A 12899-nucleotide genomic window follows, 5' to 3' on the forward strand; every position below is an offset into this window, starting at 1 on the left:
GTTTTCAGTGGATGCAAAACGCACCGATTAAAATCCAATCAACTACGTGTTTCTGTTACTCCCCCCTCCCCTCCCCACCTTTTACTCTTTTACACCCATTTATGTTCATAAGAAGTTACAGTCAGTTGCTGATCATTTTCTCTGTTTCTAATAAAAGCTAAAGTAAATATCAGTGTTTTGATTCGTTCTAAAGAAGTGAAATCAGCTGCTGAACCTTCTGGTTGATAAAATCCATCAGAGGTTCTTCTTCACATCAGACCCAGATGTTCAGAGAGAAACGGGTCGAGCTCACAGAGGAACCGGATCATCTCAGAACTCGCAGCGGCTCCTTTCCTCCTCACCGTGTCGATTAAAACTCGACCTTTGTCTCCTCTGACCTTCTCCGCCTCCACCGCCTCCCTCTCAGAATCACTCAGGACTTTTTCCTTCAGCAGATTATCCATCAGACTCTGCAGAACCGGTCCAGATACTCCATCCATAAAACTGATCCTTATCTCCATCAGCTGCTCCTGTGGACTGAGGTTCTGTCAGGTCGGTCCACAGGATCTTCTGACTCCAGCAGCAGAAAGACAAACCCGTCTCTCCCAGACGATGCTGGAGCTGCTGTCCCTCAGAGACAGTCTGATGAGTTTCATCATCTCCTCATAAACCACCTGGAACTTTGTGAAGTAATTGTCATAGGATTCTGCATCAAACTCTGCCTCTTTGGGCTGAACCAGAACCGAGTCGCCTCCAGGTGAGGCAGACAGAGAGTAAACCTGATTCGGCTGCAGTTTGCAGTCTGGAGGCGTCTTCAGGAAAATTTCATTATCGTCTAATTTCTTCCTGAAATGCAGCACTTTGCTAAAAACAACGTTCTTTGGCAGCATCAACACATTAATCTCGTGTTCTGACTCAGGATCAGCTGGAGGTCTGTAGAACAGCAGAACCAAGGCTCGGACCGGGTCAGGAGGAGAATCTTCATCCTTGACGTTCCCAAAAGCAGAAAACCCTGTGATGCTGATGACGATGTGAGTCTCTGTGATCCTCTCAGGCCTGATAAACTCCACGCCTTCATCATGGAGGTGAGCGACTGACAGGAAGTGACATCGTCCTGTGGAGCGGACCTCACAGTGAGGCAGATGAAGCCGAGCCACAGACCGCTGCTGGCAGCTGATGTCAAACAGAGGTCCTGCAGGCTTCTTGCCATGTGGGCTCAGTAAGCTCCTGTTCCAGGGAACCACCCTGTAAAACACGTCTCCTCCTCCCGTCATGTCAAACACCAGGCCGCTCACTCTGCACTGGTACCGGCCTGGACCGGAGCACTGGAACCAGCAGCTTTCATCATCTGGATCCCCACAGAAACCAGGAGTGAACTCCTCAGAGCTGCTTTGGAGCTTCATGGTGGGTAAACTAGCAGCTCTGGGTAAGATACTGACGTCTAATGGAGGATCCTGATGAACCAGAGAACAGAGGAGAGAAGGAGACGAGTTACTGCGGCCTCTTCTTCTCAAACCGGACCCTGAAGGGAGAAGATGGTCAGTAGAGGCTGATCTGTTTGGGTCGGAGTCACTCTGAGTTGGATCAGAGGAAAGAGAAACATTCAGATCCATTGAACAGCTGCTGGTTTCCTCCTCAGAGGAATCTGTGCTGAGAGGCTGGAGGAAAGATAAAGGGGTTAACATGTTGGGGACATCAATTCTTCTTTCTTGTTCTTCCTCTGTTATAAATATTCATAAGATCCTGGAACTTGTGAAATCAAAAAGAAATTAATGTACCTGCCTTAAATATGTCAACTATCTTAGAATCTGCTTGCCTCCAATAATAACTAATAAAGGTTTATTTTGACAGCAGTTCTGCTGAATGTGAATCAGTAGGCAATAATGCACAAAGGTGGTAAAGTGTGTTCCAGTTAAAGTAGCTCCAATAATTATGTTTGAAACAACTATGATGACTTCGTTCCTCTACTGAATAACTGAGACTGGACCTTGGGTTTTCCAACAGGTTTCAGTGTGAGATTATGATAATTCAACAAAGCAACATTTATTTTAGAATATTTTGTGAATTTTTATCAGAAACACCAACAAATATATCATACAACAAAGATAAACCTGACAGTTGTTTGTGTGAATATTGGAGATTCATTTTAGTGACTCATCAAATGATTCCTTCATCAGGCCTTTAATTCATTTGATAAAACTGTAAGATAATTGTAATCAGTACAAAACTTTCCTTTGTTACAGAAAATAAATGTAATTATATTATCGACTAAGACAATGTTTTCAGTCAGCTGATGTAACAACATGACCAACTAAGACAAACATACATATTATATGTGACTGAATATATAAAATGCATTGCAGTAAAAGGCTTATTAGTGAGATAATTATATAGTAAAAGTAAACTTTAATTAGAAATGTAAAATGCATTCACAGATGAAAGGACTAGTTGTGTTGGATTCTGTTCTATGTAGCTGAACTCACAGTACAGTTGACACCTTAAAGCTGCATTTAATGTTTATAAAAGATGGTTTTTACATGTTTGGTAAAACTGTCACCATGTCGTGACACTATGAGACAGATAATCTGTGAAAACATGAATCTCTCCCATCTCCTCCCTGAGCTGCTCTTGTCATCTGATAAGAAAACTGGTAAAAGTTACATACTGCAGCTTTAAAGGCTCTATTTATATCTACCACTAGATCCTTGAGGGCGACATAAAAACCTACGGCAGGCCAGATTGAGTTGGACACCGGTGGTGTTTGGTAATGTAACACGGTAAATAAACATGCTGGGTTTCAGATGACGCAGCTCTGACGTCACCCAATGCAGAAGGGGGGCAGGAAGTAAATGCAGCCCGTTTACTTCTGTAGATCCAGTTTCAAAATGTCTAAGGTCTGTGTTGTAGACGTTATCTTTTATCTTCACTAGCTTGTGAAGGTAGTTGGTCAGAAGGGAGTTCATTTGAACAAATTTACCAAAAATAGAGAAAAGTGGATCAACAACCTCCCACTAAAATAATTGCCCTGAGCCGTCTCCCTCACCAGGAGTAAACTTAAGCTTCATGAAACAATAAATTATTATCCTACAAAAACATAATACGACCAAACTGTTGAGGTTTAGGTGACTCAGAAAGTTTGAGACTTACACTTCCTCATTTGGTCTGACTTGGCTGGTCTTCCTCAGGTGCCGTTATTCCTGAATGTTTTATCGCAAACCGCCTTTTAATTGTTAAAGAGAAACTGGTTAACAGGGAACCGAACTAATGACTTGGTAGAAACTTCTGACCAAACAAATAAACCATATGATTGGATAAATTTAGGAAGTTTTAAAGAGAAAAATGCAGGACGTTGCATAACACTTCCTCCTTTAGGTTTTTTTACTCAGTATACAGCAAGCATTTACTGATGTATTACAAATTAAATAAAATGTGCATACTGCCATCTACTGTACAAGCGTACAACTTCACTTTATCACATTCCTAATGTCTTCTTTCTAGCTGGATCGGATTTCACACATAGACTATGGAATAGGGAAAAGACAAACAGTCAGCCCTCTCATTTTCTGTCGCAGCAGTGGAGAGACGTGATGTAGACTCCAGGCTGCACACAGGTATCATGCTGAAAAGGGGATACCTGGTGAGATCTGTGGAGGGAACCTGATTCGCTCTCGGATATGGATGGGAGAACAGATTTAAATATTCCTAATATTCGGTTTCTTATCCATAAATTCCCTGTAAAGGTGATGCATTTTTGTTAGATTCATTTTAAAAATGAAAAGCCACTAGACAAGAGAAAATAAACCAAAGCAAATACAAACAACAGCAATTAAAAATAATGAACAGGATCACAGCAGTAACTGAGAAAATTTGGCTACATATAGCGTAAAAGATAAATCGAATTTATTACAAATGAATTAGTTACCGTACATAAATCTATGTAAGCTGATTATGAGAATAGGGAGTTAGAAAAACACCAATTTAATTTCATAACACAGCAAAAGGCATATTACATATCATTCAAAATAAAACTAAATACAAGACGCATACACACCAATTAACAGTAAAGATAAAGACATAAATTATGTTAATATCCTACTTCAGCCTGTGATCTACCAGCTTGGTTTTTCATTTTGCATTTGGAAGAAAAAATATATTTCAGAGTTGCATTGCCTCCCTTCATCCACAGCACTGACTATGCCAAGCTATGACAGTAATGAACAAGGTCCAAAGAAATCATCAAAGTTGGAGTACAAGTTACGAAACCAGAAAATAAAACAAGTCATATTATGACAGTTCAGGTAAGATTCTACCTCCACTGTCATACAGGGACACAGTTAGGATTCAGGATGATGAGGAATGGGACACTAAAGCAACTATTCTGCAGGAAGAAGCTCCACGTTCATTTGAAGAAAAAACTGAAGATGGATAAGTTCTGAGACGAAATCGTCGCAGTTTGTTGAAAACTCCATTAGAGCCTGTTGATGAGTCGAGTGAAGATTCTAACGGCTCTCACATTATTCTTACGACTGAAACACCCTGTGACATGGACAGTACCGGAGACAATCCACCTGTGTTAAGAAGATCTACCAGAGTGGTGGAAAAACCTGACAGAAAAAGTTTAAATGTCTATATTTTGTAATTCATGTATTAAATGTATGTTTATTATCGGTGAAGGTAGCTTTATTATAGCTATGTTGTATTATGCTCTATCTGCCTCATACGATGCATGTTGTTCTTTGGCAGGAATCTTTTTGTAACATTCTTACTTTAAAACAGAGGTTCCCAAACTGTGGGGCGCGCCCCCTAGGGGGGGCGCCGTGTCATTGCAGGGGGGGCGCGGGAAGCCGATGAAAAAAAAACAACACATGAGCATTGTATGCGCTGGGTTTTTACCTTAGAATGTCTCTGTTATTCCTATGTCAATTTGATACAGTAGAGGCTTCCACACTTCCCATATCTGTGTCACTTTTATCAGCAGTTAAAACTGTTTAATCCGTTGTTAACATGTTCTAACCTGTTTTCCCGAGCCGCCTTTAAACGCAACATGAGCGCTACGACGCTCGCGCTGGAGGAGACCTGCTGCTGTGGAGCTACGTAGGTTTGTGTTAGAATCACGGCAGCAAACCAGCAAAACGCAAAGAACCTTTCACAGTTTTTCCCTCCAAACTAACCGACTGAGTTGAGTAAAGCTGTTGGATGCAGGTAATGTTAGCTAAAAGATGACTAGCTAATGTTAGCTAAAAGATGACTAGCTAACATCAATACTGAACCTTCAGCTTAACAAGCAGCATGTAGGCTACCGATGTTAGTGTCCATGTTCAGCTACGTACATTCATTTTGCCCCCCAAAAAGTAGATGCCCCCCCCTTCACACGTAGTTTCAACCAGACAGCCATTTGTAATCCATAGGGGGGGCGCAGAAAATGTTTGGAAACCACTGAATTAAAGACAGGGGCATGTGACGATTGAATGCATTATACTTATGTCCACTAGGTGGCAATCACGAGTTTATGTGAATTCATGAATGTAAAGATTTGGAGGACAGAGGAAGAGTTTTTGTGACATGTAAATAGAGTCGTGTTATTTTGACTCGTTAAAATGTGACTAAAATGCTTGTATTTTTTGTTTCAGTCTGTTTTTGTCGGTAGCCACACTGTTTGAAAACTAAACAAGTTGTACGAGTGACTGTTGGCACATCAGGTTTATCAGGTTACATCCTGTAACCAAAATATGTAAAGTTTAATTCAGCTTTTTATCTCGTTTTAATGGCTTCTTGGAAGTTCACAATTATTATTCTCAGGTCTTTGTGAATTTATTTAGATTTTTCCTTGACGTTACATGGAAATTGTTTTTAAAAACCTGCTTTAAAATTACAAAAAGAAACAAAAAACTTTGCATTGATAAACGGATGTAACCATATTTTTATTATCAGCAGGATCATTTTGGTCTTTTTGAACAGATGTTTTCCTTTCTTGGCCCACGTTTTACCAAGAATCATGAGTTTTATATCGACATAAAGGTGACAGACAGAAAGCTCTCCTTCAGTTAACTCCTTCACTTTGTAAACATTTGGTGCTGAGCAGCTCAGGAAATACAGGAACTACTCTGATAAATACAAAACTACACTCCACAGATTCAAACACATTATTTAACAGAGACAAAGAGAAAAGAGAAGAATAGAGTAAAACTAACTTGTTGGACAAACAGTTTTTCCTTCAGGAAGGAAAAATGCTGGCAGATGCTGAAGTATCAAATAATATCCTGTTTGTTAAGTAAAAACTACCTGTGATATTTGTTGAACAAAGCTCATAAATTTAACCTGTGCAGTGTTTAGGAAAACACACACGTCTCAAAGCAAAGCTGTAAATACAGCCGTTCCACTTTAACATTCATTTCTGGCGTTCATCGTCATGGCGACCGAACATCCACAGAGATTAAAGTGTACAGTACATCCTTCATAATCTCTTTGACAGTAAAGTTGAGGGAATTTAGTCCATCAGTGTCGATATTCTCTGCTGTTTTTTGTGTTTTCACAGCGTTTTCTGGATTCACCTCATTGTGCAAGTCTCTTCCATGTTTGATCATTTTGTATTTTGCAATCTGAGCGTCCGGCCGAGTTATGGACATCCCTCTGTGGATGATCCTGTTGTACAGGTCGTCGTCCTCGCCACCCCAGCCCCAGAACGTGTTTGAGAAACCGTTGACCTTCAGGAACTGCTGCTGTGTCAGCAGGGAGACGCCACCAAAGGCAGTTTTTGAGGATAAGATGTAGTTAAATTTATCTATAGCCACTGATAAATGTCTGGGATGGTCAGAACATCTGTAGAGGTTCCTGTCGTCTATTGGCACCAGGTCTACATCCGAAAAGGCAAAACAGTCGTAATCGTACTCCTTCAGTGATTCATTAAATCCGATGTTCATCAGCTTGGCCCGGTTGAACGCTCCGTCTCCGTCCTGGTTGATGACGTACACACCGTAGTCCAGCTGCTGACGCATCAGGACCGGATGGAGGTAGTAGAGCCAGTGGTTCAGGTGCTGAGACCGGTTTCTGAACGGGACGATGACGGCCACCTAACGGAGGGTAAGTTTGAATCGGCAGAACCAGAGACATTAGTGCGATGACTGACACTGTCTGTGTTTCCATTCACCATCAATAGCTGACATTTAGAAAGTAAATTTGATTAGTGGAAACCAAAAACTCAGTTTTTGGTTTTAAAAAGTCTTGGCAGTAGGATGAGCTGGTATTATTTTGTTGTTGGTATCAAAGCATTTCTCATGTTCAACAACCAGACATGAAGATGGCAGGATGACGACGCAGCATTTTCCTTTTATGCCATCGCCTCAACAAACTGATTCACATTTTAACTGGATTTCTTATTTTATGGAATCACTGGAAGTTTTGCTTTTTCAACATTAGCAGAATGAAGAACAACGTTTTGAGTCCATCTGTAATGGAAATGCAGCCATTAAAACTGATTCTCTTACAACAGAATAAGATTTTAATCTGCACTGAAAAACAAACCAGTAGCTGCGTCTCCATTACAAACAAGAAACGGCATTGAAATCATAAATGAATAAGTTTGTTCAGGCGATAAATCATTAAAACATGAAACAGGGGCGATCCTCCTGCCACTTCCTGCTTCTCCTGACCCAGCAGGAACATCTGTGGGCCATAAATGTGTCTCCACTGCAGCTGATTTCTTTTGCCATTAAGTTAATTTGTTTTTGTTATTCTAATTTGCATAATTCAGTGGTTAAACACAACCTGTCACCAGTTATTCACACGTTTCCTGAATAAGTATTTTTTATATGTTACTATTTTAAGTCATTAAGGTAAATTTGGATCCTGATATTGGATGTTATGTTTTCTGGAAGTTTTGTTTGTTTCCCAGATAAATTCATGCTGTCAGTTTCTGAGAAGAAAACTGAACTTTACATAAAACATGAAACAGGAAGGAGGACGGCTCTACAATACGCTGACGTTGGTTTAAACTTATCTTAAAGTTTCTTCTTCACCTTATATTCTTGTCATATTTTCAGGTTGTTCTATCTTTTAATAATACTTTCTGATTTGTTATGCAGTCTAAAGGAAGTACATTAAAAAGTCCAAGTAAATATGTAAAAACCTGTAACATTCCAGAAATTCAAAATTAAAAGTGTTTAATGTTCATGATTATTATTAGTATGAAGCATCTTCATATTTTTAGAGGTGCAATATTACAGTTTTATACATTTCAAAGTAATATAAATCAGCCTTTTGTGGGGTTTTTGAAAGCTGAATTAAATGTTAAAAGTCACATGTTTTAGTGAAAATTAATAGATTTAATAATAATAACTAATCAATGTTTATTGTATATTTTAGGCTTCAGAAAATACAGTTTGGGTTAGAGATAAATCTGACCCGGAAGTCATGAATGTCCTGAGAAAAAGTTTATTTGACCTTCAGTAACTATAAAAAGTGACGTGTTAACATTTCTGCATTAAACAGTTTTCATGTCTGATTTAATGCTGCAGGTTACACATCTTATTCCTTCATCTTTAAGCTCCATGTGACACATGATCAGTTATCGATGAACTTTTAATGAGTCAGAAACTCGAGTTCCCTCCTCCGGTTCCCTCTGCATGTTTTCCATGTTTTCATTTATATTTAACTTGCTCTCCACAAACGTTTCACCGCCAACATCTCCTGCCTACCTTCTGCCTTGCGGTGCAGTTCGGGGGTCTGTACCGTCCTCCCTGCTGCAGCAGAGACCCCACCTGCTTCCTGACCAGCTCCAGACTTCGTTTGGTTTCAAACTCGACCAGAAGTGGACCCACCAGAGACGGAGGCGTGTCGGGACACGGATCCAGAGGCTCAGAGGTCGCTGTTGTTTCCATGGAGACGTCTGGGGTCTTCGTTACCCAAACATGATCCATCATCGCTCCAAAAACGCTCCTGTTGCTTTTCACCACCTGCTGTGGCACCGAAGGAAAAACCAAAGAAGTGTCTTTGTCGTGGAGTAAAAACACGGCGAAACACGTCAGAGTGAATAAGGCAGAAAGCGCCAGAACGCTGCTGATCTTCTCCTTCATGTCTCTGATGTTAAACTTTAGGCTCACTAAAGTTTCACAGCTTTGCTTTCTGTCACTGTAACAAGATCCTGCCCTTTTTTTAGAGCAGCTTCCTTCTCCAGCTCATATTTCAGATGGGAGGTCTGAACAAAACTCACATTATGATGGTTGTCTGTGAGCCTGAGGTCAAACCCATTTAAACAGGATGGAGCAGTAAACACACCTGCTACGCTACACGTCGGACAGTACTGATGATGAACATGATACACTGATACAACAGGTCTTTAAAGTCCCAGAATCATTCCAGTCAAAACAGAAATAAAACCGGTTCATGGTTTTATTTTGGTTGGTTGGACTATTTCAATAGTTTCTAGATGAGATCATCTAATAAAACAGTCAAATGGCTTCAGGTCTACATGCTGGTCAAATATGAACCAGTTAATCTGTTTTGTTGAATTTTTTGTGTAAGGGATGAAATGCTGTTATTCTAAAACAGTTGAAAGCTAAAATGCTTAAATATTAAAGTATATTTTATTTGTGTAGAATAAAGATTGTAAATGGTAAATAGTTACAAGCAGATTCGTTTAATATTGATTGTTAGAAATACAAATGGTCTGAGAAAATGGTATTTGAGATAAAGCACTACCTAATAAATTAATATTGCTTAGAGAATTGAAAGCCATCTTTGAATTGATTGTGTCATTTGATAAAATTCATAATGTTAAATGGAGCATGTTAACAGAATTATCGTTTGGTTTAAAGGGATATTATAGCCATTAGTGATATACTCGGTCTAAGTGCTAGCTATTACAGTTACTCAGTGATACTTAAATTATTTGATACCTGAAGTATTGCATAAGAAGTATTGTATATGGAGTATGTTCATTACAGAGAAGAATAAATCTTCCTTCATCTAACACATTACCCTCAGGATGCAGGGTAACAAAAACAAACATTGCCCATATTTACTCTCAGGTCTATTGAGAGTAAATATTTAATTCATGAAGAGTTTGTCGCTACTAAAGGTCAGTCAGGTTGCTCAAGCAAAAACATCGTGGTTTGGGTGAAATAGTGACAATCTGAAAATAATCTGGCCCTGATTTGAATTATGGATGAATAATTGGATGCATGAATTTGCCTTAATCTCCTTATTACATCATTTAATTGTCTGATATTTTTATGTCTCTAACGAACAACGACCAGAAAGAATCCAGTCACCTCACTTCCTTTTTTCAGGTTTTTCTAAGAATTGTGTTCATCTGTGTTTTCTATGAAAGTATCACGGAAGTTTAGTAAAAACCAGTATTTCCACCTCAGGCTCCAGGTTTTTACCATGAAACAGGTGAGGTGAAGCCTCAGACGATCATTTACTTCCTGGTATTAAGGAACATGACGAACTTTAATAAACTCTGATTGTAACAGAAAGTTGCATAAAAGCATTCAGATCATTCATGGAAGTAATGGATCCAGTTTTTACCTCCCAATGTTTGGGTGTGTAAACTTTTCATAAACAAACAGAAAAACGAGCAGGAAGAAAAACCAGGCCAGAATTCGATCCTGGGATTTTATTTTATTTTTGATGCTGCCAGAATCCTAACAGAGGAAACAATCTAAAATCAGCTGAGCGTTGTGGACCACTCAGGTTCCTCAGAGTCCAAACCTGAACAAAGGGAAGCAGAAATAAGTTTCTTTGTTCCTCAAACTCCCTGAAAACTGGAAGTGCAGAAAATGTTCACTTTTAAATCTTAAATTAAGACTGAAAACATGTTTGGTCTTATAGCAGCTTATCCAATAAGGCCAAGTATTAAGTTTAATTATTTCATTGGGATTTTAAGTGAAAGTAGTGAGAACAAACAGCATCATGGAGACACAGCAGGGAGTGTGTGTGGAAAACTACGACTCAAGATTTGATATTAAATTCAGATAAAATCAAAACTGTTTTGGTAACTTTATTTGACGGTGTGTTTATGACAGTCATGAGCATGAAGGAGTTTTTATGACTGCTGTCCTGAAGTGTCATTCAGTGAACAATGACACATTTAATACAAAGTTGCATCAAAAGTCAATTAAAAGTGCCAACTTTGCATGATTTTGTAAATAATGACAATTTAATACAAAGTTGACATTTTAATGGACTTTCAAAGCAACTTCAGAGCAACTTTGTATTAAAAGTGTTATTTACTGAATGACACTTCATGACAACAAACATAAACACTCCTTCATGTTTTTTAAAATACATTTATTTATAATTTTTCAAAGTTAAACAGCCAAGACAGAAGAAAAACAAACAGCAGAAAGTAAACAAATACATCAAAAACAAAAAACAGTGAAAACAGCGTCAGTTTACTGGAGAACTGATAAAAGAGGATAAAATATGAGCACATCAGTCTGGAGAGCTAATCAATCAGAGGTCGTATCAAACAGTTCACCATAAAACACGGAATATCAATAAAAGATGATGTTGGGGTTCTGGGGTTGTTCTTCCATTCTTTGTCCACCAGAGGGGGCTGACAGGCGTTTTCTCCTGGAGGGTGTGTCCATGCTGATACTGCACGCACCTGCAGCATATCCCTATCAGTGGAGGGGTGTATCAGCAGGGAACTGCCGGTACTTTGACGCCAGATTGTTGATCAGTAATGGTACTTTCGGCCTCTGTGAATTCTCTTGTGTAAAATTATTTGAGAAACCTCAGTGACTGCATCTTCCCTTGTGCGTATCTTCAGATTATCCCTGTGCTGAAAGAGACGTGGGCACCGTTTTCCAAAGACATCTGATCCAACTCTTCCAAGTCCTCCAGCTGGCGAGCTCCACCTGTCCCAGCTCCTCCGATGACCCAACCTACCTGTCCGCCCTCCTCCGCCGCCAACTCAGTCCGCCGATCCCGGAGCCTCTTATTCCCCCCCTTCAAGACCTGGACCCACTCCTATAAATCCCCTGAGACCCAGCCAGGCAGTTCTCCGCTCCTGAACCTCTTTTCATTGTCAGTTTTGTTTTTGCAATAAATATAAGAAACCTTTTTCTACACCTCGGAGTGTTTTCTGCATGTGGGTTCGAAAATTGCATGAAACCATGACAGATGAAAGCAATAAATGACAGTAATAATAATAAAGAAGAAAAATACAGGTCCAGATGAGTACGGCAGCCATGTTAGCCCATTAATTTGTATGTATCTGTTGAAAGGACTCAAGGAACTTATGATGGTTGTCTGACAGAGTATTGAATTTCTTCAAGGTAGATACAGGACACCACTTCTTAAAACAGGGAGGGTGGAGGATTTCCGTTCCTGCAGAATAACCCGTTTTGCAACCAGTAAACCAAACATTAGAGTCTGCTGCAGAGACATGGGAAATGATCAAATGTTTGTCCGGAGATAGAAGCTGCCATAAGTGTTTCTATAAAATGTAAATATCCTGCACCAGAAGTCCATAAGTTTAGGGAGCAAAACAGACCAAAGTCCCATCATCTGATTTACATTGGTCACATGTTGGTGAGACGCAGGGAAATAGTTTATTAAGTTTGGTTTTAGAAAAGATATAGATGGATAACTTTGAATTGAATGAGTTGCAATCTGGACTTTATGGAGCAGGTTTTGATTCTGGACAGACTCGGATCCCACAGCTCATCTGGAGTCTCACCTGGTGGAGTTCATCACCTCTGAGGATGAACTCCGTCATGTTTATGACTGTCAGCCTCACGCAGATCAAATGTTACCCAGGCTTTTCTGTTTAGGGCATTTTAAAGGAATATGAATGAATTTAATCTGAAATCCATGCAGTGAGTCACAGAGAGGACAGAGCAGAGGAGGAGAGGCTCTGCAGATTGGTGTGTTTGTGTTGGATCGCCATCAGACGCCATCGGACGCCATCGGAC

General features: G+C 39.7%; 1 protein-coding gene across 1 annotated transcript; it reads right to left on the bottom strand.

The window, feature by feature from the left end:
- Nucleotides 1-5879: 5879 nt before the first annotated feature.
- On the bottom strand, nucleotides 5880-9226 carry LOC106940656 (beta-1,4-galactosyltransferase 1-like). Its single transcript, XM_015023451.1, has 2 exons — nucleotides 8673-9226; nucleotides 5880-7049 (listed from the first exon to the last, which is right to left on the bottom strand). The coding sequence occupies exons 1-2, from the start codon at nucleotides 9048-9050 to the stop codon at nucleotides 6387-6389; spliced, it is 1041 nt and encodes a 346-aa protein (XP_014878937.1). The 5' UTR covers nucleotides 9051-9226; the 3' UTR covers nucleotides 5880-6386.
- Between the last annotated feature and the right edge of the window lie 3673 nt (nucleotides 9227-12899).

The sequence above is a fragment of the Poecilia latipinna genome, unplaced genomic scaffold, assembly GCF_001443285.1.
Source record: "Poecilia latipinna isolate Pla-1442-1.1 unplaced genomic scaffold, P_latipinna-1.0 Scaffold3309, whole genome shotgun sequence".
In the NCBI taxonomy this organism is placed as follows: Eukaryota; Metazoa; Chordata; class Actinopteri; order Cyprinodontiformes; family Poeciliidae; genus Poecilia; species Poecilia latipinna.